General features: G+C 49.4%; 1 protein-coding gene across 5 annotated transcripts in view; it reads left to right on the forward strand.

Moving 5' to 3' along the window:
* The window catches only part of NRP2 (neuropilin 2), a 114,151-nt gene that overhangs the window by 59,788 nt on the left and 26,759 nt on the right, over positions 1-27,604 (forward strand). For 3 of the 5 annotated variants that reach the window (XM_027588057.1, XM_027588058.2, XM_027588060.2), the window contains exons 10-15: positions 1,613-1,757; positions 5,929-6,045; positions 8,968-9,108; positions 20,613-20,875; positions 22,385-22,481; positions 23,640-23,660. In XM_027588057.1, the coding sequence (XP_027443858.1) occupies positions 1,613-1,757; positions 5,929-6,045; positions 8,968-9,108; positions 20,613-20,875; positions 22,385-22,481; positions 23,640-23,660 (784 nt within the window). Of the gene's footprint in view, positions 1-1,612; positions 1,758-5,928; positions 6,046-8,967; positions 9,109-20,612; positions 20,876-22,384; positions 22,482-23,639; positions 23,676-27,604 lie in introns of all 5 variants that reach the window. The other 2 variants (XM_027588056.2, XM_027588059.2) reach the window with 2 other exon arrangements.

The raw sequence follows: 27,604 nt of genomic DNA on the forward strand, positions 1-27,604 counted from the left end.
TAGGTTTTGGAGGCCTAAGTATAGACACTTGGGGATTACTTCCAAAAACAACTGTTTTCTTTGAATGTCGCCGCACTCCTTTGTATTTTCCCAGTCTGGATTCTGCTTAGATCTGTGCCACCTCTCATACTGAGGCCGGGAGAGGCAGGAGAAACTTCCCAGGCCAGCATAGCCCACTTTTCCTGCCATCAGGGAGTAAGGGTCAGCCCTCAATGCTGGGTATGGAGGAGCCCCCAGCAAGAGGAAAAGACATCATGTCTGTCCCTCTCCAGGTCAAGCTCGGGGGGAGTCAGGCATTCTGATCCTAACTGCTGAGTTACCCTCGTTTGAAAGGAGGCCTCTTTTACCAAGGAAGGGGGAATTTCATGTCTCTATTTGGTCCCCTTTGCTCAGCAAATGTTTCCATTCTTAATGTAGAGGCACAGGCTGGATTGGAGGCTTGGCAATGCTGATATAAACACCCAGTTCACACTTTAGAGGCCTGGAAAGGCTCAGGACTTGGTAACTGGAAACCTCAGTGGACAGAGCAGAAGTTGGACCATGGGTTTTCCCGGGGAGAGCTGACCCTGGCTCTTCTCGACCCATTCTGGGAGCCTGGGAAAGGAGATGATCTTAGCCAGTACCAGGGCCTGCCCTCCCCATGACAGTGCCCCCTTTTGAATTGTGGGCATCCTGCAAAGGAGGTAGTCCCTCAGCATCCCTAGGTGCTGATCAGCCACAGCCCCTGGCACGTCTCCACACTAACATCACCCTAATCAGTGGCTCCCACATGTGCTCTGGGTTGCGTCCCCCACCTGGCTTGGACCAGGAGAGCTGCACTATCCTTAGTTCGTGTCCTGGGGCTCTAGGTGAGCTTTGTTTTGACAGAATTGGCTCTGCTAAACAAAGCTTTGGGGGTCATGGTGTCAGACTATCAATGTATGATGAGAGGATGTTGTTATTAGCCTGGAGAAGAAGATGGTCACTCTACCTTCAGCCTTTCGGTGACCTGGGAACTATCAGTCAGCTGGGGCTTTCTACATAGACTTTTAAGCATTACAAGAACTTCTTTTTTTTTTTTTTTTTTAAGATTTTATTTATTTGAGAGAGACAGGGAGAGAGCATGAGTGGGGTGAGGGGCAGAGGGAAAGGGACGAGCAGACTCCCCGCTGAGCGGGGGGGCCTGACATGGGGCTCCATCATGACCTGAGCCGAAGGCAGACTCTTAACCACCTGAGCCACCCAGGTGCCCCTACGACAAGAACTTCAAAGCCAATGGGCAAAGCAGCCCGAAATTCACTTGTCTTCTCTCCAGCCAAGTCCATTCAGAGCCTAATTCTTTCCCGAGTCCACAGCCTCCAATCCCAGGGTAGAAGACAGAACCTAGCAATTGCCACTTTCATTTGCTCCCTCTTTTCTGTGTTTCTGGGACCCTAACCATCTTCCAAATGAACCAAAACTTTGGTCTGAGGATGGAGTTCCCATGGGTTGTAACGTCCAGTGAGTCAACTACGAAGCTACCTTCTGGATGGATGGGCAGGGCAGGGAGGAGACGGGGAAGGATAGGAAAGAAGGGGAGGGGTGGGGTGGGGACCCCACAGAAGAGCAGCTGAGTGGCCTGTCTCCCCTGCAGCTGTTTGAAGGGAACATGCACTATGACACCCCTGACATCCGAAGATTCGACCCTGTTCCAGCGCAGTACGTGCGGGTGTACCCCGAGAGGTGGTCTCCAGCAGGGATTGGGATGCGGCTGGAGGTGCTGGGCTGTGACTGGACAGGTAAGGCCTGCTTTCCCACTCCAGGTCTCACTCCCATGGTCGTGTGACCCTGGCTTCCCAGCATGCCCTGGGAGTAGGTAAGACCATGAGGTGGATGGGCAGAGGGGCAGCCCTCCCCGGTGAAGCTCTGTCAGCTCGAAACCCCACCCACCCCAGGCCCTGTCGTGTTCTCCTGCCCTCAAACCCCAGGCACTCCAGCCCCTGGACAGGGGACAATTTCTCAGGGGATGTGCTTTGTCTTTTTTAAAGGATCATTTCAGTTCCCCAACCCCAGTCTCTCAAAAACAAATCATCACCACACACCACCCACCCAAATTCAATTAGACCCTGACTCTTCGGGCCAGGAGGCTGTGGCTGTTGATTTAGGGAAGAAAAAAACCCCTCATGATAATAAAGTAATCGGTTTATGTCTGAATCTGGCCTCCAGATGTCAGTGGCTAAGAGACTTCATTTTCGTTTCCAAGCCACATCTGTAAAAGGCATTTATTTGCTCAGGAGGGACCCTGTTGTAGGGGAGCCGTTGGGACTAGAACTTCTTCTCCGTGCGCAAGCGGGAGCCTTGCTCATTCTCCCCCCCACCCCACGCCCCTCCCACCTCACCCCGCCACCCTCGGCGGCCCGGGCCCAGGGAAGACCTCTAACTCTCCTTATTGCAGGTAAGGCCCACTGCGCATGCCCATCCTCCCTATTTCCCGGAAGCACCCTTGTCTTCTGAGTCAGCCCCCCCCTTCCTCTGGGCACCTCCTTGGGCAGAGCTGGCGCGAGATCTCACCTGAAGCTGGCTCACTGCCCTCCAAAAGGAGCTCAGGGGAGCCACCTGAACCCAGTGCGAGCAGGAGCGGCAGACAGGCCGAGCTGCCCCACCTCTGTCCGCCAGGCCCCCAGGTATCTCCATTTTCCTGTCAGTGCCCTACCGTCTCCAGCTCCCCCAGCAGGGCATCGGGAAGGATAATAAGGGCATGTCGGAGAAGTGCCTATGGCGCCCAGGGGGGAGCGTGCTGCATCCCATGGCACAGAGGAGGAGCCCCGTTGAGGCACACAGGCTGGAAATTGGGCCCACATTAGCCTCTCTCACCTTTAGATTGAAGGCAGCCCCAGCGAACACATTTAAGAGGGAAGATACTTTACTCCCCCTCACGTCGGGGAAAGGCCAAGTTTCCCTGCAGGCTGCTGAATGTGAGTCACCTGTCTGCTTGCAGGTGTGGAAAACTGCCCCTCCAGAGTGATACAAGCTGGCTTCGTTTATGGCCTCTTCGAAATCAAAGGGTTCGAGCTGCAGGGGACCCAGGAGATTCTAAAAGCCAGTGGCTTTCAAACATTTTTGACCATGATCCACAATTTAAAATAAATTTATATCACAATCCAGTTGGCTTGCAAGCACACACTCACACAGTGCGTGCATACGGGTTACGGTGTATTGTTAAGTGCTGGACCCTGGGGACAGATTGCCAAGTACAAGCCCTTCTGCTGATCTCTGGCTGCATGACCTCAGGACAAGTTCCTTAGACTCTCAGCATCTTGGTTATCTCAGCTGAAAAATCGGGATGATAATATCTACACCCCCTAGGGTTGATATGAGGATTCAGTGAAATAATGGATATAAAGTACTTAGACTGCTGCCTGGCACCTAATAAACCTGCAATAATACGTAAACGCAACTGGAACGAACGGTCCCCAGATCAGTGCTCATTTTCCCCATGTGAGCGCACTCTGACATATTATAGTCCACATTCAAAAATGCTGATCATGACCCATCACATTGATCCCACAACCTACAAACGAGTGTGGCATACACTTTGGGAAAAAAAAATCACAGATCTAGGCCAACGTCCTTATCACAGGTGGGGAAACTGAGTCCCAGAGAGAGGAAGCTACTTGTCAGAGGTCTGCCCCTCTGCGCCACGCCTCTCCCGGGCTGGCCCTGCTTTATGACCGGCTGGACAGTTGCTAATGCCCTTTTCCTTTTATTGCTCCCCCCGCCCCAACCTGGTCCAAATTACCCTGGCGATGGTCAGCAACAGGTTTCTCATTTCAAAGTCCTGCCTGGCCATTCCTTGGAAGATCAGAGTTGAGGCTTCTTAGCCTCTGCCCAGCCTCCTTCCCTTTGAAGTCGCTGACATCTGGTTTCAATTGTAAGGGGAACATTGCAGTTTGATGGGCAGTTACCCCTGAGCTCCCAGGAAAGCGCAGCGGACACGGCCTGCCTTCTCACTCACTATCCTTCACACACCCCGGTCTCTCCTTGCCTCCTCAGACCCCTGTGCCCCTGGATTTAACGTGATCTTTACCAACCAGCTACCTAACCTTCCCAGAAACTGCTCTTGTGGGCCACGTGACTTTTTTGCTTTTCAAATTCCCATTCCTTTCTGCGAGGCGTCCCTGGTTCACTTCGTTCCTACCCCAAAAGGAGAACGGGGAAAAATAACAGGGCTGGCCTGAGTCACTGCAGCTAAATAATTTGACAGGGCTGCTTCACCTGTTAGTTTGTTTGTGTTCCAAATGATTACCTCTTGCTTTGCTGCCCATAGTTTGCTTTACAATTGAGTTTGAGATTCTATGACACAGTGACAAATTTGAACTTACAAATTAGGACGCTTCGAGGTTATTTGCTATTTACTGTGAGCAAGAGGCAGACACGGCAAAGGGAAGTATGAAAGGTTATGTGCGTCGTATTTAATAGCAGAAAGATGGGAAGTCGACCGTGAAAAAGCTATTCAGCGTATTTAGCAATTTCCTTCAGCTCCTGGCTTTATTAAATGGTATCCTAAAGTGTGCCTGACAAAGGCACCTAATCATAGGAACGTGTATAGAAATGGGAGGAACAATGCCCGAACTTATTCGGCAAGTCTCTCGTTGGACGGCAACTGGGGGCTGAAGACCCCACCCCATGAGGCAAGGACTTGAACGCCAGTTACCAGAACCCCTCCTCGCCCCACCCAGGGCGTGACTCACTGTTTCATTCATTTCATAAATAGTTGCTGAATGAATGACTGGTGTGAGCAAATAGACAAGTGAATGGATGGGGGAATGAATCACCTAGAGCCTAGGTCAGAACTGACTGCCTGCAGCCAGGTTTGGCCTGGCCAAGTTCTGTTGCATGCTCCTTGTTTTAATACTTTGAAAAAGTTGCCAACACGGACAAGTCTAGAGACCTTCCATGGGAATGGAATTGACTTCGTGCTGGAAAAAAAATTTTTTTTTGCAAGATCTGGCCACGTTGGGCCCCCTCCCTTCAGGCCTTCAGTGTGCTGGAGCCCGTTTGGTGGCGTCCCTTGAATCAGGGCATGCGAGATGCCCTCTGCCACCTTCCGTCCCGCAGTGAACTCTCCCCAGCCCCCAGTCAGCCGTCTGGCTTACAGGAGGTGCATCCAGGAAGCCTTTGAATTTGCCACACCCTGACCTAAAGGCACAGCCGCAGTTACTTCCGGCAAGTGGAGTCTGAGTCCCTTTGGGTCCCTTTCCGTCCAGTTTTGTGCAAACGCGAACAACAATGGCTATGGTTGTCTGTCTTCACTCATAGCTTTGGCTGTTGTGCTTCTGATGATCTTGTTAGAGGCGGGCCTCCTAGGTCAGTTAGCTTTGGTTCAAAAAAGTTCTGTCTGAGTCAGAGAAGGCTGAAAAGTGGACGTCTCTTCCACCTAAGAGCAGGGGTGAGCCGGGGCAGTACACAGGAAGCTCACGTCATTAAGCACTGAGACTTTTTCACTGTTTTGGATGGGCACCACTCGTGTGTGTGTGTGTGTGTGTGTGTGTGTGTGTGTGTGTGTGTGTGTGTGTGTGTGTGTGTGTGTGTGTGTGTGTGTGTGTGTGTGTGTTAGCCTGCCTTAGGGTCTGCTTCGCCCACATCCCTCACAGTCCACCTGGCCTTTTGTGCTGGCCACAGGGCCTTTGCTGTGGAGTCTGCGGCGGGGACACAGCCTGTGTTGTGGCTGTTCCTGCAGCTTAGGGACTATTCTTGTTCAACTCAGGCTGTGCTTCTGACTTCACTGACTCCAGGGACGTGTGTGTGCGTGTATGTGTACGTATCCATCTTCATTCCTTACCTTTTCTTCCTCCTTTAAAAGCCCACACTTAGGAGGGAAACTGAGTTTGGGGTGTCTTCCTCCTGCTGGGTTTCAGTGCAGGCTGCCGCGTGCAGCATTCACTCCCCCCTTTCTTTGTCCTTATGCAGACTCAAAGCCCACAGTAGAGACACTGGGACCCACGGTGAAAAGTGAAGAGACCACCACCCCATATCCCATCGATGAGGAGGCCACGGAGTGTGGGGAGAACTGCAGCTTTGAGGATGGTGAGTCATAGTTCATCTGGGATGGCACAGTGCCGACAATCAGAGGCAGTTGGCCTGTGGCTGGGGCGGGGACCTGGACGTCCCCTGATCAAAGGTCAGGGAGGTGTGGTAGTCAGGAACTTGGGGCAGTGGCCATTTACAACCCATCTAGAAACATTCACATAGTGGAACAACCAACCAGTGACAGCCTACAGGCATGAACCTACTGGTCATCAGCTGAGATAAGGGTCCATCCAGAGAGGACCCCTCATTTGAGAAGCCTCCCTTTCTAGCCCTCACTTCGAATCATTAGAATCCTCAGCTTCTTTGTACTGAGCTGTGTCTCCACTATAAAGTCAGGTGAAGATCTGGTGGTCATCGGGGTGACTTGGCCCATGGAGCGCGGCGGTCAGGTTAACTCAGCAGTTAACCATTCCGTGACCGCATTGCCCTGTGTCTTCACCCACTGCTGATTGAGAAAGTGTAATAATCATGGCTTCAGAAAATGGCACATCCCATCCTCCATGGGGGGTGAGCACAGGTCAGTGACAAAGGCAGGGAGGTGCAAAGGCACCTCAACCCTTCCTTCAGATCCCAGGGGCTCCTCGTTCCAGATCAGCCTCTTCACATGGGAGCTCTGTATCACCTTTCTTTCATCTTCTGAACGCATCTGGGTGAGGTAAAAACAATAATTGGCAGAGCCCAAAAGGACGTCACCTTACCAAGTATGAGGACATTCTTAACAAGCCACAAATTTTGGAATACCTGACATTTTGGGCTAGAATTTAAGGCTCGACAGCCTCCACTTACAGTAAATTACTGATCCTCATTAGACGTTCATCAGGCAAAATGAGGGGAGATTGGTGGAGAGACCTGGGGAGACTTGGAGAGACTTGGTGGGGACACAGCATAGCACCGACTTGGTAGGTAGATGGCACAGTCTGTGAGGCCCCGCGCCCCGCACGCGCGCCGACACCACTCCACTGATGGAGTGGCTGCCTCCAGAAAGTGGCTACAGAGGAGAATGGGAGGGAAGCCAGACATAAATGCTGAAGTTGTGTGACTGAAAAATGATAATTTAATGCATATGCTTTTAGGAATGTGCTTTTGTATATTGTGTGGGCGGGGCAACACTATTGGTCAGGGTGAGCTGAATACAAGATTCTGACATTTTAATGAACTTGTTTTTGTCTTATGAAGAGGAGAAAGAGACTTGGAGAATCTTCCAAGACGCGTTTAAGATGGTCTGCGAGCTCGCGGTGGAATGCATAGGGAGTTAATATAGGGCATCGGATTAGCAGAGCTAGCTTGGTGGAGGGCAGGAGGAGGGGGTTCTATCTAAATGGTGATCCAGAGGAAAATTTAAGAGTTCTGCTGTAAACTTTCAGAAGTTTAATGTCATTTCCCTGTTTATAGTGGTTTGTTTCATTTGAGCTTTCTTTGGTGGCTCCTCCCTATTTTTTTTTTTTTTTTTGCAGAAGGTTTCTTTGTGGAATTTGGTTCCTGAGACAGAATATGCGTGTAAACATGAGAGAGGAATTATGGTATATTGAATTACTCCATATTTTTTAATGGAAAAATAGAAATTCAGAAATTGTCAGGAGCAGGGGGGGTAAGGGCTAAGGGCTGACTTTTCCAAGCCACAGGTTGTGGCTTCTGTAATCGATTCCATGTGTTTCTCCTTGCCTTGGGCTGACTTTGGCCAAGGGTGGGCAAACATGAAATACTCCCTCTTGAGATGGGGAGGCACAGCCAGGGCCCAGGGCCTGGTGGCGGTCTGCCTCGGTGGCCAGCAGCGCCCTTCCCCTCGCCCCCATGGTGTGAGCAATTTGTCTCCACCAGGCCGTTGTTCCCTGTAGACTTCCTAACCTGCATTCTAGGCCTTCCCCACGGAAATTCCTCTCTGGGAACCCTGGGAAGGGAAGTGAGAAGGCCAAAGACCCCACTTCCTCCTGGCTACTACTGTTAGCCAGCACTTTTCCGCTGTCTCTGCAGCCGCTGCCGGCAAGCATCCAGATTTGGCTTCCCGTTTCCTTTCTCCCACCTCCACACGCCCGCCCCCGCTTCATCACATCTTTGGCACCAGCTCATAGTGGATTTTTAGAGCTGACTGGAGCCTCCAAAGAAAGTCTTTGGGTTCAGTCTTCCGGCTTAGGTGGACCACTGAGCAGACAGGGACAAGCCATTGTGCGGTCACTTCTGACATTTCCATGAGGAAGGCACTCCCTGCTGCCCCTGGGATCCTGGCCCGCAGATACTCGGTGCCATGTGAGATTATTTTTGCCCCTGGCCAGTGCTGAGCAAGGCGGCCGGCTGCTCTGGCCCCTTGCTTTGCCCTACCATGCCAAATCGCCCACCTGGCAGTGCTGCCCCACAGGGAGGCCGAGCTGACCCTGTGTCCTGGCACGGAAGACCTATCACAGGAGGTGAAGGGGGGGGACAAACAAGCCTTCCTTGTTTCAGAGCTCACTCTCTCCTCCCTGGCCAGCACCTCCCTGGCATGTCAGCCTCTCTGGATGCTAATGGGCTGCCCCATCACTTGTGAGAGCCAGGTTGGCAGGAGCCAGCCTTCCACTGAGGCACTGGGGAGACATTCTTCTCTGGCACTTAGGGAACAGCAATTTTCCCATTTGTCTGCTCTCTGAGGTGGACAGAAGAGCCTGATTAGAGCCTGAAGCCGTTTGGTGGCCTCATTTATAATTGCTTACTATGGGAACCACTGGCAGACTTGGCTTTCGGGCCTGGGAAGGATGAGACCAAAGGCTGACCCAAAAGCCAACGATCGCCAAGATGAGTTAAATGAATCAGCAAAGGGAGCCACTTCTTTCTCTGCCCTCCACTTAGGCCTTGCCAGCGCTTTGAATAGCACCACTGTGGCCGTTGTCCCAACCCATTTCATTTGCGTTCTTTGGGTTATCCTCCCCCCCCCCCCCCCGCTTTCAGACAAAGATCTGCAGCTTCCTTCAGGATTCAACTGCAACTTTGATTTCGCCGAGGAGCCCTGTGGTTGGATGTACGACCATGCCAAGTGGCTCAGGAGCACCTGGACCGGCAGCTCCAGCCCAAACGACCGGACGTTTCCAGGTAAGCCAGCGGCAGATTCGGAGAGGAGAGAGTTACGGCTAGCCTGCTGCCCGTCTTGAAGCCTCAGATGCCCTGACAAGCGTCGTAACTTCCCACCACAGAGCAATCCTCTGCTCCGTGCCCACAAACCACCACAGTCTTTACTCACAGCGTCTACCCTACAGAAGAGCTGGGTCGTGGTTCCTAGCCCTGTCTTGTGATTCACAGTGCAGCCCGGAAGCCGGGAGGGAGCAAGAGAGGCCAAGAGGAAAGAAAGAAAAAGAAGAAAGGAAGAGTAGTTGGGAGGTTTCGGGAGGCGGGATGAGGCGGTGCCCTCTTGTCACCATAGCTGTAGTGCTCCTGGCCGACATCACAGAGCCTCTTGTCCACTCCTTTTTTTTTTTTTAAGATTTTTTTATTTATTTATTTGAGAGAGAGAGGCAATGAGATATAGAAAGCACGAGAGGGAAGAGGGTCAGAGGGAGAAGCAGACTCCCTGCTGAGCAGGAAGCCCGATGTGGGACTCGATCCCGGGACTCCAGGATCATGACCTGAGCCGAAGGCAGTCGCTTAACCAACTGAGCCACCCAGGCGCCCCAACCTCTTGTCCACTCCTAAAACGTTCCTAAAATGCCTCCTTAGGAAACCACTGGCCTCCAGCCCGACAGATACTTCTCTGAGAGTATCCTCACAGTGGTAGCAAACCAAGCTGAGGGGCCAAAATGCTGCCATGCCCGTGGGGTTTCGCAGAGCTGGCTGGCACTCGGCTTCTGGAAGAGTGTTGCTGGAAGACAGTCCCCAACACACTGTTCAGCTGCCCTTTCTGAGTGCCGGCTTTGGGCAGCCTCTTGGGGCACTGTGGATGGAGAGGGCTTGCCTTGAGCCCTCCTCAGCCTGCAGGAGCAGGAGGGGTCTCCTCTGTCCACCGCAGCGTGTGTTTACAGCAGGGTTCTGGCCAGCATTGAACCACCAGCTCCCTGGGGATGGGGGAAGAGAGAAACCCTGCCTTGTAATATTTGCCACTTTCAGTGGCGTCAAGCGCCCCCCTCACCACCACCCCGTGGTTATGCTACTGACACGTCACCAGAGGCAAAGGTGGGAAATATAAACAGCCTTAGATCGTTTTCTGCCATCAAACAGCTCGGATAGATAGGAATGACTTCAGGAGCATAGAGACTGGCAAGATGGATCCAAATACTGAGCAGGTGTTGAGTTCTGAGAATTTATGATCTTTCGTTTTTAATGTAACTTATTTAATGGTAACTTTATGTCATTTAATTTTTAATAATGACTGCGCTTAACAACTGCCTCGCAACATTCCAGAAAATTTAACAGCCGGCTCTCGCAAGCCAGCACACGTTGGCTCTAGCCCACCACACATTAGGTTTTCATTGTTCTGCACCCCTGGCCTGGACCTCGGAGCCCCATAAGCATTTGAGAGCACAGGGGTCCGTTCTGGAAATTGGTAGATCAAATGTTGCCTGACTGGAGAATAAAAGGGGGAGGAGGCCCCCCTCCTTCTGCAGGGTTCCGCAGAGCAGCTCTGCTGCCCCTCAACCCCAGGGACTGGCGGTGTCCCCTGCCCCCAGGGGACGGCAGTGGGCGAGATGCCAGGAGAGTTTTGTAGGCTGGCCTCCTGACACAGCCTGCACTTGCTTTCCTGGAGGGTCACAGCGTCTGCTCTGGAGAAAAACATTTTCATATTTCAAGTGTTTATCTCTTCAGCATTTGAGTGCTCAGAGAGATTAATATCTGAAGATCACCGTGGCCTCGGGCAACAGGAGAGAACACTTACCCTCGTCCCGGTCTTAATCACCTTCCCCCTCTCGTTCACTGCAATAATGTTTAATTAATATAATGAGCCTCCTGCACGTTGGAAAAAAAAAATACTTATTTTTATAATCCAGCCTGGATTTTTCATTTCATTTCCTCTCCTTTGAGACCTGGCCCAATTAATTGGTTGTTTTTCCCAGCCTCCACTTTGTATCTGAACATACAGAAGGTTTGTGGGGTATGCGTCAGCATGTGTAGGCATAGTGTGTACTTGTGGGTTATGGGTGTCTTTATGCATCAGCATAGGTGTTTCTTTCTCAAGGTGTTTGCGGGTTGCGTGTGTGTGCACATGTCATGCGTTTTATGTGTAGATGTTGGTGTGTCTGTGAATATGTGTGTGCATGTGTTTGTATGCATGTCTTACATGTGGACCTCTGTGTGTGTGCTCATGGTTGATTGTGATTGCAGTGTGTATGTGCGTCATGCGCGTGCATGCGCATTGCGTGAGGTGGGTATGAGGGGGCAGCTTGGCGGAGGCACTTTGAATGAAGGGACATAGATGACGCAGCATGGGGAGGTTTACTGGCTCTTACTCAGCGGCCGTCTTCAGGTTCTCCCTAAGAATTCGGCCTTCTCCCTTACACTCTTCTGAGCAGATTTTCTCTCGGAGGCCAGCCCTGTCCAGGCTACAAGGCCACCAATTAGCAAGTGACACTTCTGAGAGAGCTTCGGTTACTCTCCATCTGAGCCTGGCCTTCACCTCTGTCCCTCTGCCCATTCACCTCCGCTGCTCCCTGGTTCAGACCTCACCCTCACCTGAGTGCCCCTTCTGCTACCCTGGCTACCGGTTGGAAATTCTAGCTCCTCATTCCAGTTGATTCATTACACCCTGAGGTCTGGGAGGGCTTTTCAGAGCAAGCTCGCAAAGCAGGCAGAATTCCAACCATGGGCTGGATGGATGGGGACAGAAAGAAAATTAGGGCCATGAGGAACTCCTCGATCTAATGTTATTTCTCCCTGAAGATATTGAGAAGGAAAATAATTATTTTCCTCTTCCAGAGGAATCCCTGAAGTTCAAAAAGGTGGCTCTTATAACCTGTCTCCAGAAAACAAAATCATACTGTTGGTTTCAGAACCCTTCCTTCTATCCTCTGATGATTTTAAAAGTCACTTGCTGTATTTGCTACTTTCCTTCTCCTTACAAGGCTCGATATGGGGCTTTAAGCAGGGGAGGATAGAAAGCCCTTTCTGTTCAGGGTGGTCCTTTCTTTAAAAAAAAGGGGGGGTGCCCGAGGGGAGCAGTTGGGAGAGGGGAAACAGCTGTGCCCGATCAAGGGCAGGGCAGATGGTGGACCTTCCAGTCAAACCCAAAAGCCCTGTGTCCCCCACACTTCGCCACTCCACAAAGAGGAGACACTCTTTAAGAGAAGTGTGCCATATGTTTTATCCCCTTATGGGAGAGCTAAGCAAAAGTAATTGCGTGTAGGAAAGGAGGTGTCTTCATCGAGCATGGGGGGTGTCGGGGAATAGCCATGTTGAAATATCATACACAGTCTATTTGCTTAAAAGTGTCTGTGGAAACAACTTACATTCCTTAGATATTTTCTGATTTAGTTCTTTTCTCATGTTCTGTTTTGTCCTTTTTTTTTTTTTCTTTTCCTTTCAAGTCAGCAATTAGTTCTGTTCTTTTGGCCAGTGGTAATAGTTGCTTAAGGCTGACAAGACACCACTGGTTTCATGCCCCTGTTTTTGTTTTTCAAAATAGTCTTTCAAGCCTCTCAGAACCCCTTCTTTTAGCTCTTTGCTTGTAGCTTATAAGCCTGGAGTGTGTGCTCACACCAGCCCCTGGGGACCCTGTCCCGAATTCAGTGACCCCTGGTGGTTGCAGAGGAGCCGGCCCCATGTCCTCTGAGAAGCCACTTTGCCTTTTCTCTGCAGCTACAGCCTCACAGAAAATGTCTTCCCTTGTGGGAGCCATAGTATTTTCTAGAGACATTCTCAAGTGCGATGATTGTAAACCCAGTTTTGAGGATGATCAGATCCTTGTGTTTCAGGGACAAGGTAAAAACTCTGAGATGCCATGGTGAGTCCGCCTGTCTAGAGCTGCACCGTTTAATATGGTAGCCACTAGCTATTTTAATTTTAGTTAAATATAATTAAATACAGCTACAATTTTAGTTCCTCATCTCAGGGGCTTGGTGGCCAGGATATATCGGACCGCACAGATGTAGACCGTGGCCGTCATCACAGGATTGTCTTGGTCAGACTGCGTAGGCATCTTTTGGTATTGACGTGTGCGTGATCTCTGGGGTCCTTGCTGATGCTGCTTCCCCACAGAGGGGACCGATGGCAGTGTAAACCAAGAAGCAAGTAATTAGGTGGACATGCCTTCTCTGTGGTCCCTTGGTGGGAGTGTCCAGTGGCAGCTACTTTTGTCATTATGTCGTTCAACCTCAGTGAGCAACCACAGTAAGGTAAGCAAGTAGCATAGCATTAGATAGGGTAGGAACTATTTCATTTGACCAAAAAAAAAGTAAATACTAAGTAATACAAATAATGGTAATAATAGTGGTAATAATAATAATAATAGTTATGGTTACTATTATTATCATTATTATCAGGAATGAGACAAGAAGACTAGGGAAAGAGCGGACCTTGGCAGGTCAGCTTCCGAGTCCTCAAGTGTGTGGGCTCCCTACATGTGTGTTCTTTTATACGTTTGTTGACCTCATGAACTATGGTGACAGTAGTACTTCATTTCAATCACTCCAAATCATGGGAGTGATATAACGGAAACAGGCAGGGTGCTGGCTGGCTCAGCTGGTAGAGCATGTGACTCTTGGTCTTGGAGTTGTGGGTTCAGGCCCCACACTGGGCATGGAGCCTACTTAAAGTTAAATAAATAAATAATAAAAAATAAAACAGGCAATGCCTACTTGTAACAGTACACCATTATGAAAAGACAGAGCTTTGGCTGCCTAGCACTTATATGTTTACTCTGGATTCAAAAACAAGCTCAAGACAGACTAAGAATACAATGTTCTGAAATACTTGAATGTTGTTAATGGTAGCTGTTCCATCACATGTCAGTGGTAGAGTTATTAACATATCGTGGGGCTGTTTTGCTGCAGACTGGGCCATTTATAAACTCCATGGGAGTAGAGGACCAGGACGGTGATTCACTGGGGGGTAGGTGCGAGAGACTGAGTGTGTGTGGGGTGGGGTGGGGGTGGGGGGAGGTAGGTGGTTGCAAAGAAATTACAGAAAAGAATTGATAAGTGAACTTGCTCATGATGAGTTTGCTATTTGACAGGGAGCTAGTAGTGACCCTGTGAATGAAAAAGCAACTCTCTCAGAACTCAAAAGGCCTCCCCTGTAGGTGGGACCAGGGCATCAAAGGATCCAGACTCTGCATTGGCATTAGCTTGAGTTGCTGTTGGAAAGAGGATGATGTGGCAGGACACAGCCACTGCTCATAGCCAGACGAGAGCTTCTCGGGCTCAGGCTATGGGAGACAACTAAAGACCAGGAGCAATTTGGCTAAAAGAAAGCCAGTATTCAAAGAATACCTTCGCCTGGAAAAGGAAAGCATGGAGGCTCTTCTTTAAGGAAAACAGGAAGGAAAAAAAATCTCTGACTTTATAGAAAAGACAGCAGTGAAGAGACGCTACTATTCCTTTTTTTAAATTTTTTAATTTAAATTCAATTTAATTAACATATAGTGTATTATTAGTTTCTGAGGTGGAAGTCAGTGATTCGTCAGTTGCATGTAACACCCAGTGCTCTTTACTTGAAGTGCCCTCCTTAATGCCCGTCACGCAGTTACCCCATCCCCCCACCTCCCCTCAGTTTGTTCCCTGTACTTAAGAGTCTCTTATGGTTTGCCTCCCTCTCTGTTTTCCTCTTATTTTATTTTTCCTTCCTTCCTCTATGTTCATCTGTTTCGTTTCCCTTTTTTCTGAAAGTCATGATTGGCTGAGTTCCCCAGCAGTGTGCAGATTGGTAACGAAAGGGCAGAATGATGACAAGACTGCCTCAATTGCAAAACCTTCATGAAAGCTGACATACAAAAATAAAAAAAATTAAAAATAAATAAAAAAAAAAAAGAGCCAGCTCAGGAAGACCAGACCTGAGACCTCAAATGTTCACAAAATGGTCAATTGTAAACCTTAAGAACCTCCTGCTGAGTTCATCCAAAATCAGTGTTTCCCTTAACCGGTTGTTAATTTGAGGCCCTTAGCAGAGATAGACAGACCTTGGGAGGCCAGCTGAGGGGCTGACTCATGGTTTAAGCATGACCTATACAAAGAGATTACATCTCCTGCAGCACTAAATATTCTTTCAGATGGTTGTTCTAGTGGGAGGGCAAGATGCGAGCCAGGAGATGTGTGTGTCGGACAGATGGTGCGTTTGGCTTTGCGGTAGCCAGGACAATCAGACCGGTGATGTACTTCAGGGTTTGGTAAGGTGTGGACACAACTGATTCCATTGCTTTTGGACCAGCCACAGTCACGTGCACACACAGCACTCCTGCAGCTGAAGCCAGATGTGGCCATAAATCGCCAGGTGAAGTATCAGGAGATCCTTTCTAGAGACAGCAGCAGGTTAAAATGCCTGAATGACCCTGTTCTCTGCACGTCCTCCCTGCCCTTTTGAACTCCTGTGGTTGGTTCCCATGTGATTATTTTCCCTGTGTCATGGGCAACAACAGATGTTTTGAGTCAAGGACCTAGTCACAAAATGCCTCCCAAATATGTCAGGTCCAGGAGGAGAGGGATTGTATCTCTGGGACATTGTTTCTTCCCTCTCTTTCAGCAACTGAACGTATTTCCTTTCTATTGTCTTTTTGTTGGAAGCTCTCCATGGCCAGCATCACTGCCCTCGGCTACGAGAACAAGAAGATAGTCTCCAGCAGGCAGAGCTGGTCTTGAGCTGCTCAATCGTCATGTCTGGGGACCTCTTAACAATCCAAAGGGCTTTTCCTTGAAGTCCAAGTCAATAGCTAAAGCCCTCCGCCCCCCGCATCATGCCAGCCCTTTGCTCTATCCACCTGATTTCTATCTAATCAAGAGCCACTGTGTGCTTACAACTTTCCTCTGTGTTTGGCAGTGGTAGGCCATAAATTAGAACATTCTACACAAATAGACTTCACTCATAGCACATATGTGGGTGCCATGACTTCAAAGAACTGAAGCACTTAGCTTAGAGGAGCATTAGTGTAGACCTACCCCCATGACTAAAGCCCCCCAAAGTGGACATTTGAAGAGGCAAGGGCTGAGTTTCCCAAGAAAGCGAAGACTCGGGGTCTGAATTCTTCACGAGTGAAAATGTTTCCAAGTCAGAGGACAGAAATTGGCAGTGCTCCATCAGGGATAGAAGGAGGACATGTGTCTCAGTGACAGCAGGAAAACTTAAAACTGAATTTAAGAAGTTCCTGACAGTTAGGGTTGTGACCCAGAAAACACATTGCTGATGTGGCCTAGGAAACTCCTGCTCTGGAGAATTTAAAGCAGAGAGTAGACAGCTGTCCTGGGGATGTTTTCAGCGTGGTTCCTCTGGGCAGCCGGGCTGACCCGATCTAAGCTGTCTCTTGAGGTCCCACACTCATTCCAGAATCATGTAGTATTTTATTTCATCTCCTATACAGTGACAGGAAAGACATGTGGTAAGCAGCGTATTGTGCACAAGTAGGGGCCAACTGATTGTTGGGGTTGGAGCGTCTTCACTGCCCTCCGGCCAAACCATACTTCCTTGTGAGTCTAGGACTGGTCTCCCCAGGTCATTGGTGCTCTTTTGGCCCTTTTTCTTTCTTAAAAAAAAAAAAAAAGGCAAGACATAGGAGTCAGTATGTGTAATGATAGTAGTAGTAATAAAGATCAGAGCTTTTATTGAGTGCTTACTATGTCCCTGTTACTATTGAGCATTACTACGTCCCTGTTACCATGCAAAGCATTTCCCATGGCCTGTTCCATTTCCTTCTCCTCACAGCCCTCTCCGGTAATGTTCTTATTAGACCCATTTTACAGACAGGGAGACTGAGGCTTTAAATGATGGGTGAGCATTAGACGAGGGTTCCAGCCCAGATGAGCGGCCACGCTCTGGCGATTCTGCTCCCTTGTGTGGTGCTTTCAGCTAGCAGCCGTCTCAGACACGTGGCTTCGAGTCTCTGAGCCTCCATTTCCTCTCTGGTAAAAATGGAGAAAACAGTACTTGCTTCACAGACCTAGATTTCACAGGGAAGATTATATAAGAAAAGGCAGAGGATGTTTCCTGCACAACTGCTGGTACACAGTAGGTGTTCGGCGAACACCAGTTCTGTTGCCCCTGCCTGTCCTGTCCCCTCCCTGGGCCCTGCCCCGTCTTAGCCATCCCTTCATGACGTCCTGCTTCTAATCAGGCCCCCTCAGTGACAGGCAGGGACGTTTTGTGGCTCAGCGTCCCTCTGACTGATGTCTACTGCTAATTCCTTAAATTTACATATCATCTTTCTTCCCTTGAGCTCATAGCACTTAACAGACAAGTGGGGCACAAATGATTTAACTAAGTGAAATTCAGAGGCCTGCTTGTCTTGAGATTCTGCAAACTAGTGGATTAGCTTAGATGTCAGCACTGAATTATGATCCTTCAGCTGCTCGTGCTTAGCACGCCACCAGCATTAACTCCCTGGTCTTCCAGTGGTCCTTTAAATCATGCGGAGCGATTATCGTCTTATTGTGAGAGAGAGAGAGAGAGAGCAGAGGAGGGGGAAGGAGGGGAGGAGGGGGCTAGCTGGGGCCCGGGGCACGGTAGCCTGGGAGACCTTTGGCCTGATGGTGCCTGAAGTTTTAGCACCAGGATGGGTAAACAGAACAGACCCAGATAAAATCCACCTCCACACACATTTTACTTACTAAATTCTAACCATTATGCTATGAATCCCCTGCCACTTAAGAATGTAAATTCACACAAGTGACAGTATTTCTGCCAAGCAAATTTCAAGCAGCAAGTGGGTCTTATTTGTGAAACTGTGAAGGAAGAAGGCTGAATAATAAGTCTCTGAAATCTGGTTTCCTTTCTCTCTGAGGTGGAAGCAGTCAGGGCTTGGAAATTATTGGAGCACAGGAGCATCGGGGTTGGGGGGGGTCTCACTGGTGGCTCCACGGTGCATCCCCAGGTCACCCTGTTATTATCAGCTCTCCTCACCTTTGAAAGGGGCGTTGGCTCAGGAGAGTGGGAAGGAATTGTGAAGAGATTATCTAAATCTGTGGGATTACCAAAGGCTAGCTGATTCTCCCTCTGTTCTTGTGTCTTGTGAGAATATAGAGCCTCATATTGTTCCTTTATCTGTGTTTTTGTCATTCATTCATCTGTGGGAACAAAATTTTCTTGAGTAGCAGCATCTATATATCACCGTTGAGGGGCAGGAAGAAGAAGCAGAGTATTAACCCTTATATGTGTAAGCCTGGGACTTTGTCATCTCACTGGAGTAATGGGAAAGACACACGCGAACCAGTTAAACTACAGCACGAGGCAGTGGGTGGTTACCTGCTGATATGCATGAGAAATGGCCTCGAGTCTTTTTAAAAACAAGGTAAGATCAGTGGTACAGTCAGTAAAATGTTCGAATTGTGGAGACAAAAGAGGCATTAGCTGGAATGTGCCAGAATGGGTAGGAGAAGAACTAGCGAAAGAGGTGGGAGAGGTAGAGTGGTAGGGGAGGGAGGGGTGGCAGGAAGGAGAAGCGGGAGCAGGGGCAGGGGTGTGGTGGGGGGGAAGCCCAGTTTGCCTTGAATAGAGTGTGATGATTGCCCGGACGTGGCGCAGGTACCTGGGGGCACAGCTGAAGTGAAGAACCCACAGGAGAGGTGGAAAACCTGACGTCAGGTCCAGCTGTACTCCTTACTACCCTCTCTACTTTGGACGAGTCCCTTGAACCTTTCTGACCTCCATGTCTTCGTCCTGTACAAATAAGATTCAGAAGATAGAGCTCTCACAAGCATTTAGGAAGGATTAGACCAAATAATGCACGTAAACGTGCTTTGGAAATCTGCAAAGCATTCTGCAAATATGACTTATAGTTATTATCATTAATAGTGGTGGTAACAGGATCTGATAGGAGAAGCGTAGGGTAGGTTTGGAAGATCTTGGAGTGTCTGGTTGCGGCACCCGTGTCTCCTCCCTTGGCAGATCACCACCTTTGGAAATGTGTGCTGTGGACAGCTCCTGGTTATCTGTGCCTCCTCTGGCCTTGAAGGGGTCTCCTGTTGTGGGGGTATTAGACATGTGGTTCTGGATGGTTAAGGAGACAAACTGGAATCCCAACTATGCATCCTGAACTGGTCTGATTTGACTTCAGGGAAGGGTAGCTTCTGGAGCAGTAATCCTAGAGAATCTAACTGGACGGGCTTGCGGGGGGGGGGGGGGGGGGGTGGCAGGAAGGAGGGAGAGAGATGGCTGTGGGAAAGAAGGAAGGCACTGTTTTGGGGCCAGCGACACGCTCATTCTTGCTAGAACAACAATGTCAGCAGGGGTAGCAATGGCAAACCAGTGGTCTAGAGAGTAACCTGTTGATTCCAGGCTCTGAGTTCTTGCCTGTTCTCCCCTGACAAGCCCAGGCTGTTCACGGTCCCTGGTGAATAAGAAAGGTGGGTGCATGTGTCTCAGATTAACATGATGGGTCTGATGTGCTGGCTGTGCGGTGTGAACATTCCCCGCCACCTTGCGGAAGTGCTCGGCATAGGATGTGTTGGGGCCAAAAGGAGGCAGTGAGATTGTCTTCTCAAATGCCACCCTGTTTTCTGTACAAGTGGCCAGAATGCTCCTGTGTACGTTGGGTTTGCAGGTGTAGGCCCCCATACCCGCGTCTGCAGGGCATGGGGTCTGCAAATGGCAACAAGACCTCCGTCTTCTGCATGGTGTCTGATGTATTTGCAAACTAATCAGCCAAAAGGCCCATCCTCCAAACATTTGGTTGGCTGAAACCTTAATTTCCCATCCAGTATATATTCTCTATTAAACACGTAACCTTCATTAGTGATGATGACTGTGCCTGTTCTCGGTGGAGCTGTTTCCTGGCCTTCTGAAAAAGGCCAATTCTGGCCTCCCCAGGCTGGAAAGGGAAGGGAGTAAGGTGTCTGATCCCCCTGGCTCACCCCCACCCCTCCACTGCCACCATCCCTTCTTCCACTTGAGGTCGACGCTGGCTTCCGACAGTCACTAGAGTCCAGGTACCACCTAGTAGCACAGACGGTTTTAAATGTCTTCCATTTGGCCAGTGCCCAGCCAAGATGACAAAGGCTTGAAGCATAAGCCACCTGGCTAGAATCATCTTCCAGTCTAGCAGCCACTTCGCCCCCTTATAATTTAGTTCATTAGGATGCACTGGCCCTTTGGGTAAGCCAATGGTGAATAAGACATGGGTGTGGCATCTTCGGTTCTAGCGGGGGGAAGACAGGCACAGACACCACCAGCCAAGACGTAAGGCCAACTGCACCAAGTACCATCTGTATACAAAGACACAGAGAAAGTGATACGGAGAAATAGGCAGGAAAGACCAACCCGACATCAAGGCTCCCGAAAAGGCTTCAAAAGGAAGCAGCTTTTGAGCCAAGCTCTTAAAGAAGCTTGAGAAGAAAACACAGGGCCTGGAGAACAAGGACATGAGTAAACAAGACCCCCAAACTCTGGTTCTGGCTTTCTCCGGGGTGGGGGCAGAGCGGCAAACGGGTCTCTTTCCCCAGTGTAATGGGAACCTCTGGGTTTCTTCCCCACAGATGACAGGAATTTCTTGCGGCTGCAGAGCGATGGGCAAAGAGAGGGCCAGTACGCCCGGCTCATCAGCCCTCCCGTGCACCTGCCCCGAAGCCCCGTGTGCATGGAGTTCCAGTACCAAGCCACAGGCGGCCGCGGGGTGGCGCTGCAGGTGGTGCGCGAGGCCAGCCAGGAGAGCAAGCTCCTCTGGGTCATCCGCGAGGACCAGGGCAATGAGTGGAAACACGGGCGGATTATCTTGCCCAGCTATGACATGGAGTATCAGGTAGGGTGGTGACGGGAGGTGGGTGATCCGGGAATCTTTGTGATCCGTATTTCAATACTGCAAAGGGCCGTGCCCATTCATCATTAGGGAACGTGGTTAAGCGCCGCTGTTTTCATTGTGTTTCTCACATTGCCATGGCAACTAAATGACACTCTTATTTGTTATTCAAAATGTGCCTATCTCTACACCCAGACTTGGTTCTTTGTTCCTCCTATTGCCTTTTATATTGCTGAAATCTTTCCAACAAATGTTTCTTCTCTCCATTTTAGTTTAAGATTGCTATCAGGTAGGCTGACAAAGGGACACAGAAGCCAGGGAAATAAAACACAAGCCAGCCTCCACACATGGGGGAGGAAGGCTGCCGAGCCCCCTGCACTCCAAGGAGAGGGGAGAATCCTGCCAGACCTGTCCCGGGGCAAGTGGGCGAGGGAAGGGGAGGGTGGCTGTTCGCACTCAGTGGCCAGCAAACCAGAAGGACTCCTCAATGAGTGGTTCCTCTCCCCACCGCTCCAGGAGTTGAGCTTTATTATATCCGCCCCACAGAGTGAAAGACTGAGGCACAGATGGGTATGCACAGCTGTGGCTGAGGCTTGGGTAGGAGTAGACACACTGTGGAAGAGGTGACTGAGAACCAGCCAAGGCATTAACCTGCTCCTCCCCAGACGAGAAGCAGCAACAGACGGCTGGTGAGGCAGCCAACTGCTCGCTCAGCTTGCCAGAGGACATGTGCTCGTTTGCAGAGAGAACCTAGGGAGGGTGAGAGCAAGGAATGATTGAAGACCACGGAGCAGAGGGGCTTCTGCTTGCAGCCGGCAGTCACTCCAGAGCTTGTAAGGTGTCCTGAGTTCTGCCCCACCCCGGCCTGCGTTCCCATTTATAAACCTTAATGCACTGTATTGTAAGGACCTGTTTGCATTTTCGTCTCACCCGTCAGATGGTGAGGATCTCTGGGCAGAGGTTGTACTTACGCGATTTTGTAACCATCCTTGTGCCTAGCACAGAGTAGGTGTTCCGTCAACTCTTGGTGAAGGAAAAAATCCTTTCCTTCCTAGTTGTAATAATGGAGCCATAAGACAATGCTATGCCAGAGGCAATCCAAACCCAGCGTACTGTATTTCTCACCTTACCCCACCTCTTATGTCCTCTGAGTTACCAAATACCTGGATTGGGCATTTGAAAGATTTATAAGAAAGGAACCTCAAAAATGGCTAGGGACATTTCAACCCTCCTTCAAACATGTCCTGATTCCGGTCCTTTTAATCAGTGTGTTCCAGTTACTGGACAACACTGCCCATCACCTTGTTACATATATTTTTAATCCCTTCAGATATGCATTTGATTTGAACCAACTCTTTTTAAGATTTCAAGTACCATAGCCATGTGGTCAACAGATGTGCACCAGGTACAGTAACACACACACGCACTTTAAGCTGCAGTTAACAGAAAATGGGAAGTCTTGGCACTGTTTGACCCGGGGGTTGACACGGCTCTTGCTCTTCTGGCTTCTAGATTGTGTTTGAAGGAGTCATAGGGAAAGGACATTCAGGAGAAATTGCCGTTGACGACATTCGGATAAGCACCGACGTCCCACTGGAGAACTGTATGGGTACGTGAACACCTGTCTCTTTGTGGCTCTTCCAAACAAGACACCAGGGGCTGGGATATACAAGAGGAGGCAGCACACCATTTTCAAATCCAGTTGTACCCCGTGGGTAGAACAGCAACGGTCTATGCAGGAGGGTGAGGAATGAATGCAGTTGTAGCTTAGGCTGCATTCAGGATGGGAGGGGTGTGAAATGAGGTGAAGTCTTCTAGCTCCTGTTCCCATGCAGAAATAGACATGCACTAAGCATATGGAGACTCAGGGTGGCAAGACCCCATCATCAGACTCCAGCTTTTAGCAAAGAAAATGCTAGAAGATGAGCACAGCTGCCAGTCAGAATTACATGCTGCAAAGCTTTGATGTTTTTAGTGGAAGCCTTCACTGGTGAGCAAAAATAGTACATAGGTTATATCAGACTGATAACACAACTACCAGGTTGTTCCTTTACATGAATGAACTGCAGGGCACAAACTATGGCAGGTGAGGTAAGATTTTAGAGTTTGCTCCGAAGCTAACAGCTTCAATGCCCAAGATCCCAGAGTTGTAAGATTCAGCATTGCATGCCAGGTGACCAGCACAGGAACGACACCATGGCTGTCCCTTTGGACAGAAGTGCTGAGCAGCCAGCCCACAGAAGATGCACACATTTTACCCAGGTCACCCCCAAGGGCATCCTGACCGTCTCCCATGGGAAACATGGACATTTCCAAAAGCAAGAGGGAATCCTGAGAAGGAATGGGACCTGCTTTTACTAGGCAGAGTGACTGTAATCACTCACCGAGAGCTTTTCTTGGCACATGGGTCCTGGATGTGTGTGTGCCTGCTGATGTCAGAAGCACCTGGGGACCACCCCAGTCCCTTTAGGCCCCAGGCATCTAAACGTACTCCAGGCTCTGAGAAAGTAATCAGTGGTAAATGATTACAATGCTTTAGAGACCCATTGCTCTATAAAGAACCTTTTGTTCCAAAGCAACTTTGGGACTCTCTCACCCCGCTCCCCAGCCCCTGTGATAATGATGTGTTAGACAGTCTAGAGCATGAGGTGGACATGGGGCCACTTTCCATGGGGTATTACAAAAAGTCATCTCCCTCATACCTTACACCTGCCCCATTATTTCTTCCCCTTATCTAACTCAATATTTTTTCTTTTTTTCCCCCCAGAACCCATCTCGGCTTTTGCAGGTGAGAATTTTAAAGGTAAAAAAAAAAAAAATTTTTTTTTGGCATGTCTTTTTCTTCCACCCATGTGATGTGAATTTGGTGTGGGGAAGGAACCTCCAAACTTGACAGATCTCTCAAGAGAAAACAGACACCACACTTTCCCACCACTAGATGGCACCAACAACACCTGTAGATTCCGGGAAAGAGGATTGAGATCTTCACTGTCTCTTGTTTAATTAAAGTTTAGAAACCTATAATAGAGACAAATAGGTTACAGATAAACCTCTCAGCTTTGTATTGTCCAACGGGGAGCAATGAGGCTGAAAATGCACGAGTAGTGAGAAAGGAGAGGCTGTGGGGGAGACTGAACAACAACAAAAATCAGTAGTAAATTAAAAGTGAAACGAGGTGGCAATGATTTATTTTCGCCTGAAGATGGTTTCTTTCCAGCTGCAGGGCACCAAGACAGCGGTCGCACTGAACCCCCAGTGAGGTACAGTGGCAGGCGGTTTTGCGAGCGTAGAAAGTTAGGGAAAAGACACAAGGAGTGATGATCCTGAGGAGAAAGAGTTGCAGATTCTGGAGCTGGTGTCTGGTGAAGGGGACGAGGAGCCATGTTTGCCTCCTGGAGTTAGAACATTTAAATACAGGACTGAAAACCAGAACAGGACATTTGCTCCCTAACAAAGTAAAGAGCAGAGCAGAGAGAGACGAATCTGGGATGCCGGCCTCGTGGTCGGAGCGAGGGTGGTGGTGATAGTCTGTGCTGTGGGGGGCAGTGGGGTTCACCTCCTGCCCTCCTTGAGCTCCAGTGACTTGACACCGATGAAGTTTCCACCCAGTTGTCCAATGCTGAGTGTCTAGAAGCCCCTCAAAGGGTTTCCATTCTGTTGGCCTGGGTGGCGGAGCACACACCAACACTCCCCCTCACCTGACCCCTGAGGGTTTTCATACAAACAGCAGCGAGGCTTGCTGTGCCCTCTTTGTACCGGCTGGCCTTCACCCCGGGGGTGACAGCATTCCAGAGATAAGGGAAGTCATTTTTATATCCAAAGTCTAGACTCGTTATCTTCGCTCTCATTAATCTGTCCAGCTCCTGGCTAGAAAGAGATGAATTCCCAGTTTGCCACCTAGATGCGCTTTTGACTCCAAATCATCTGGCCTAATTTTCCACTCATCATCCTCTAAGACAATGCGGGGCGGGGGTGGGGGGGGGCGGTGTGGAAGAAAGTGGCAGGAAAGAGAATGACAGACGGACACAGAATACAATTTCTTTCTTTCTCCCCTGTCCGGGCCTCCCGAACGCCATCCCCGCTCCCCACGGCACATGTGAAAGTATGGAGTGTGTACCTGGGCCTGTGTTGATGCTCTTCGGTGTGTGAGATTTATGTTAATACGGGTCCAAGTGTGGGGAGGGAAGCTGAGATCCGAACTGACTCACTGGGATCACAGTTGAATTCCAAGTTCTTGGAATTCCAGGACCCAAGGTAATGTTTCTGTGGGGCAAGTCAAACCTGCTCGTTAAGACTCCAAGCTCCCGGGAATGCTGGTTAAAGACTGACAACGGGCATGCAGTGTTGTGTGTGAGCCCACATGTCCGAGTCCATGACTGACAGGTACAGGGGCTAAGTGCTTTGCGTCTTAAGAGATTCAACAACACAGGGCGTGTGTGCCGTTCTTGAGGCTCTGTTTACCGTGGGGCTTCACAGTCCGGTCATATTCCCTTGTACAAAATATATAAATAAAATATCATCAGAGCCGCAGTGCCCACTTAGCCAAAATAAACACAGGGCTTAGTGACTTGAAGGTAAGCATCTCCGGCGTGCTGCCGATGGGCTGATTCAGGGGTTAAGCAAAAGCAGCGCATGGGAGGCATGGATTGGCCCCTGACTGTTGTCTCTGGAGAATGCAAGCGTTTTGGAAGAAGGAAACCAAGCCTTGAGGGGCAGAGACTTGGCCAAGGAACGTAGAGTCAAGGGCAGGATTGGAATTGAAAGTGGACAACTTCTATCACCTGGGCAAGCTGTACGCGGAATTCGGAGGCCGTAGCAATGTGAACTCAGGGCCGGTCTTCTTTTGGGCCAAGGCCCCTTTGACCTCAGAATGCAACTCTGGGTTTTGACTCAAGCAGAGTCTTCTACTGGGGAGAGGAAAGGGGATGACCATTTGCTCTGTCTAACCTCGTGAGTGACCGGCATAGTGTACCTTTCCTGGTCAGCGGCAGCCCCAGTGGGGGTGTGGGTGTCCTGGGATTAAATCAGCCTTTTCACTCAAAAAGGGAAACAAAGAGAAATCAGGTTTGGGCAGGCAGGATGTGGAAAGTTGATGGTGTAACGCTAATAACAATAGGCAGTTACATTGTTAGTACTTTTTTTTTGAATCCCGGTTGTTTTTCTTTTCCATTATAAATTAAGCATGAGACAGAAGCAATCTCATTCTTTAGGAGAGACCGATGTGTACTAGGAAAATCTTTAAGGAAATGCAATAAAAGTGGCCTCTGGGCTGGGTCTTATGAGGTATTCTTGATCTTTTATATTTGAAAGTGTCTTTCATTCTCTGCCTCTTACTCATTTCTTGCCATGAAACATTTTCTTTTTATTCCAGTCACCTTGTGTTTTCTGCTTAGTGTGTATTCTTTGATTGTAAACCAGGGTGTGAGTCCGTAATGAAGAGAAACAAGCCGTAGAGAAAAAGAGAATGTGTAGAGAAGGAACAAGGAGGAGAGAGAATGAATAAGCTGCGTTGTCATGTGATTTGTAAGAAGACTTTTGTTGTTGTTATGAGTCACATTTTAAACAATGTAGCCTGGGTGTGCATTTTTTTTCTTCCTTTCTTTCTTTTTTTTTTTTTTTAAGCTGTGGCTGTAAACGTAGTGCCATCATGTATCTTTTTCTAGAATTTGAGCTTTAACAAATGAAAAACTGTATAAAGGAAAAAAAAAAGAAAGAAAGAACCAAAAAGTGGCATAATTAAGATGATGGATTATTTCCTCTTAACTGATACTTTCTTTTTTCAGTAAAAGAAAAAAGAATAATAAAGAAGCCAGTAAAAATATGGAAAGCCCATGATCAGAGCTCTGTAGTTGTTGACCAGGTGGTTATTTTTAGTAGCTCACAGTAGAAGCAAGAGGTTTTATTCACATTAGAGGCTGGGGACTTTGAACAATGCAGGACCAGAGAGACTGGGTCTGGTACCTTCCCTGTTAGAGACACATGGAAATCCCCGGCACGGGTGCACCCAGGATGCGTGGTTGTTACAGTAGAGGATTCAGAACCGCTATGTCTACCACTGATGGATGCTAAAAGGAACATCAGTATCTCTTACTAATGTCTGTGAGCCTGGGTTTTATGTCTCAGGCCAGTTCTGAGAGCCATAGGGCCCGTCTCTGGGTTTCACACTCCACAGTCCTGCTCCATTTTCCTCCAGTTAAAACCAGGAGAAAGTGAACATCTCAGTCATGCGGGAGACCCATCCTGGGGTAGCAACAGAGCTGGCTGGGGTTTGCCTTGGGTTTTAAGTTCTGTTTCTTTGGTGCCAACTGGTCCCTCTCTGCCCATCTCTCCTCTTTTCTCCTGATCCTCATTCCCCCACAGGCCACCCCCCAGAGGCGTCGCCCACCAACGTAGTGTCCCCCATCCCAGGGTGCAGGACCTGGGGTTGGCCTCAGATTCCCTCTCTCCTTGGCTTCCCTGCTCTTCTCTCCTAGAAGCACTTCCAAGAGGGGGTGCGGGACGAAAGGCAGAGAAGTATTCCTGAAGCCTGCCAGGGTTCCCAACAGGCAGCTGTGGTGTGCGATTCTTTCTCCTCGTACCCACCACCCCCCCACCCCCCCCACCCCCCCACCCCCGATGTCTCCAGCTGCCAGATTAAGGCTAGGTGTTGCTGAGCAAGGGAGCATGGAGATGAGATGTGTGTAAACCTCGTCACTGCTTGGCTGCCATTGCTTGCCTAAGGGGACACCGAGG

Source organism: Zalophus californianus, chromosome 3 (genome assembly GCF_009762305.2).
Source record: "Zalophus californianus isolate mZalCal1 chromosome 3, mZalCal1.pri.v2, whole genome shotgun sequence".
Taxonomy (NCBI): Eukaryota; Metazoa; Chordata; class Mammalia; order Carnivora; family Otariidae; genus Zalophus; species Zalophus californianus.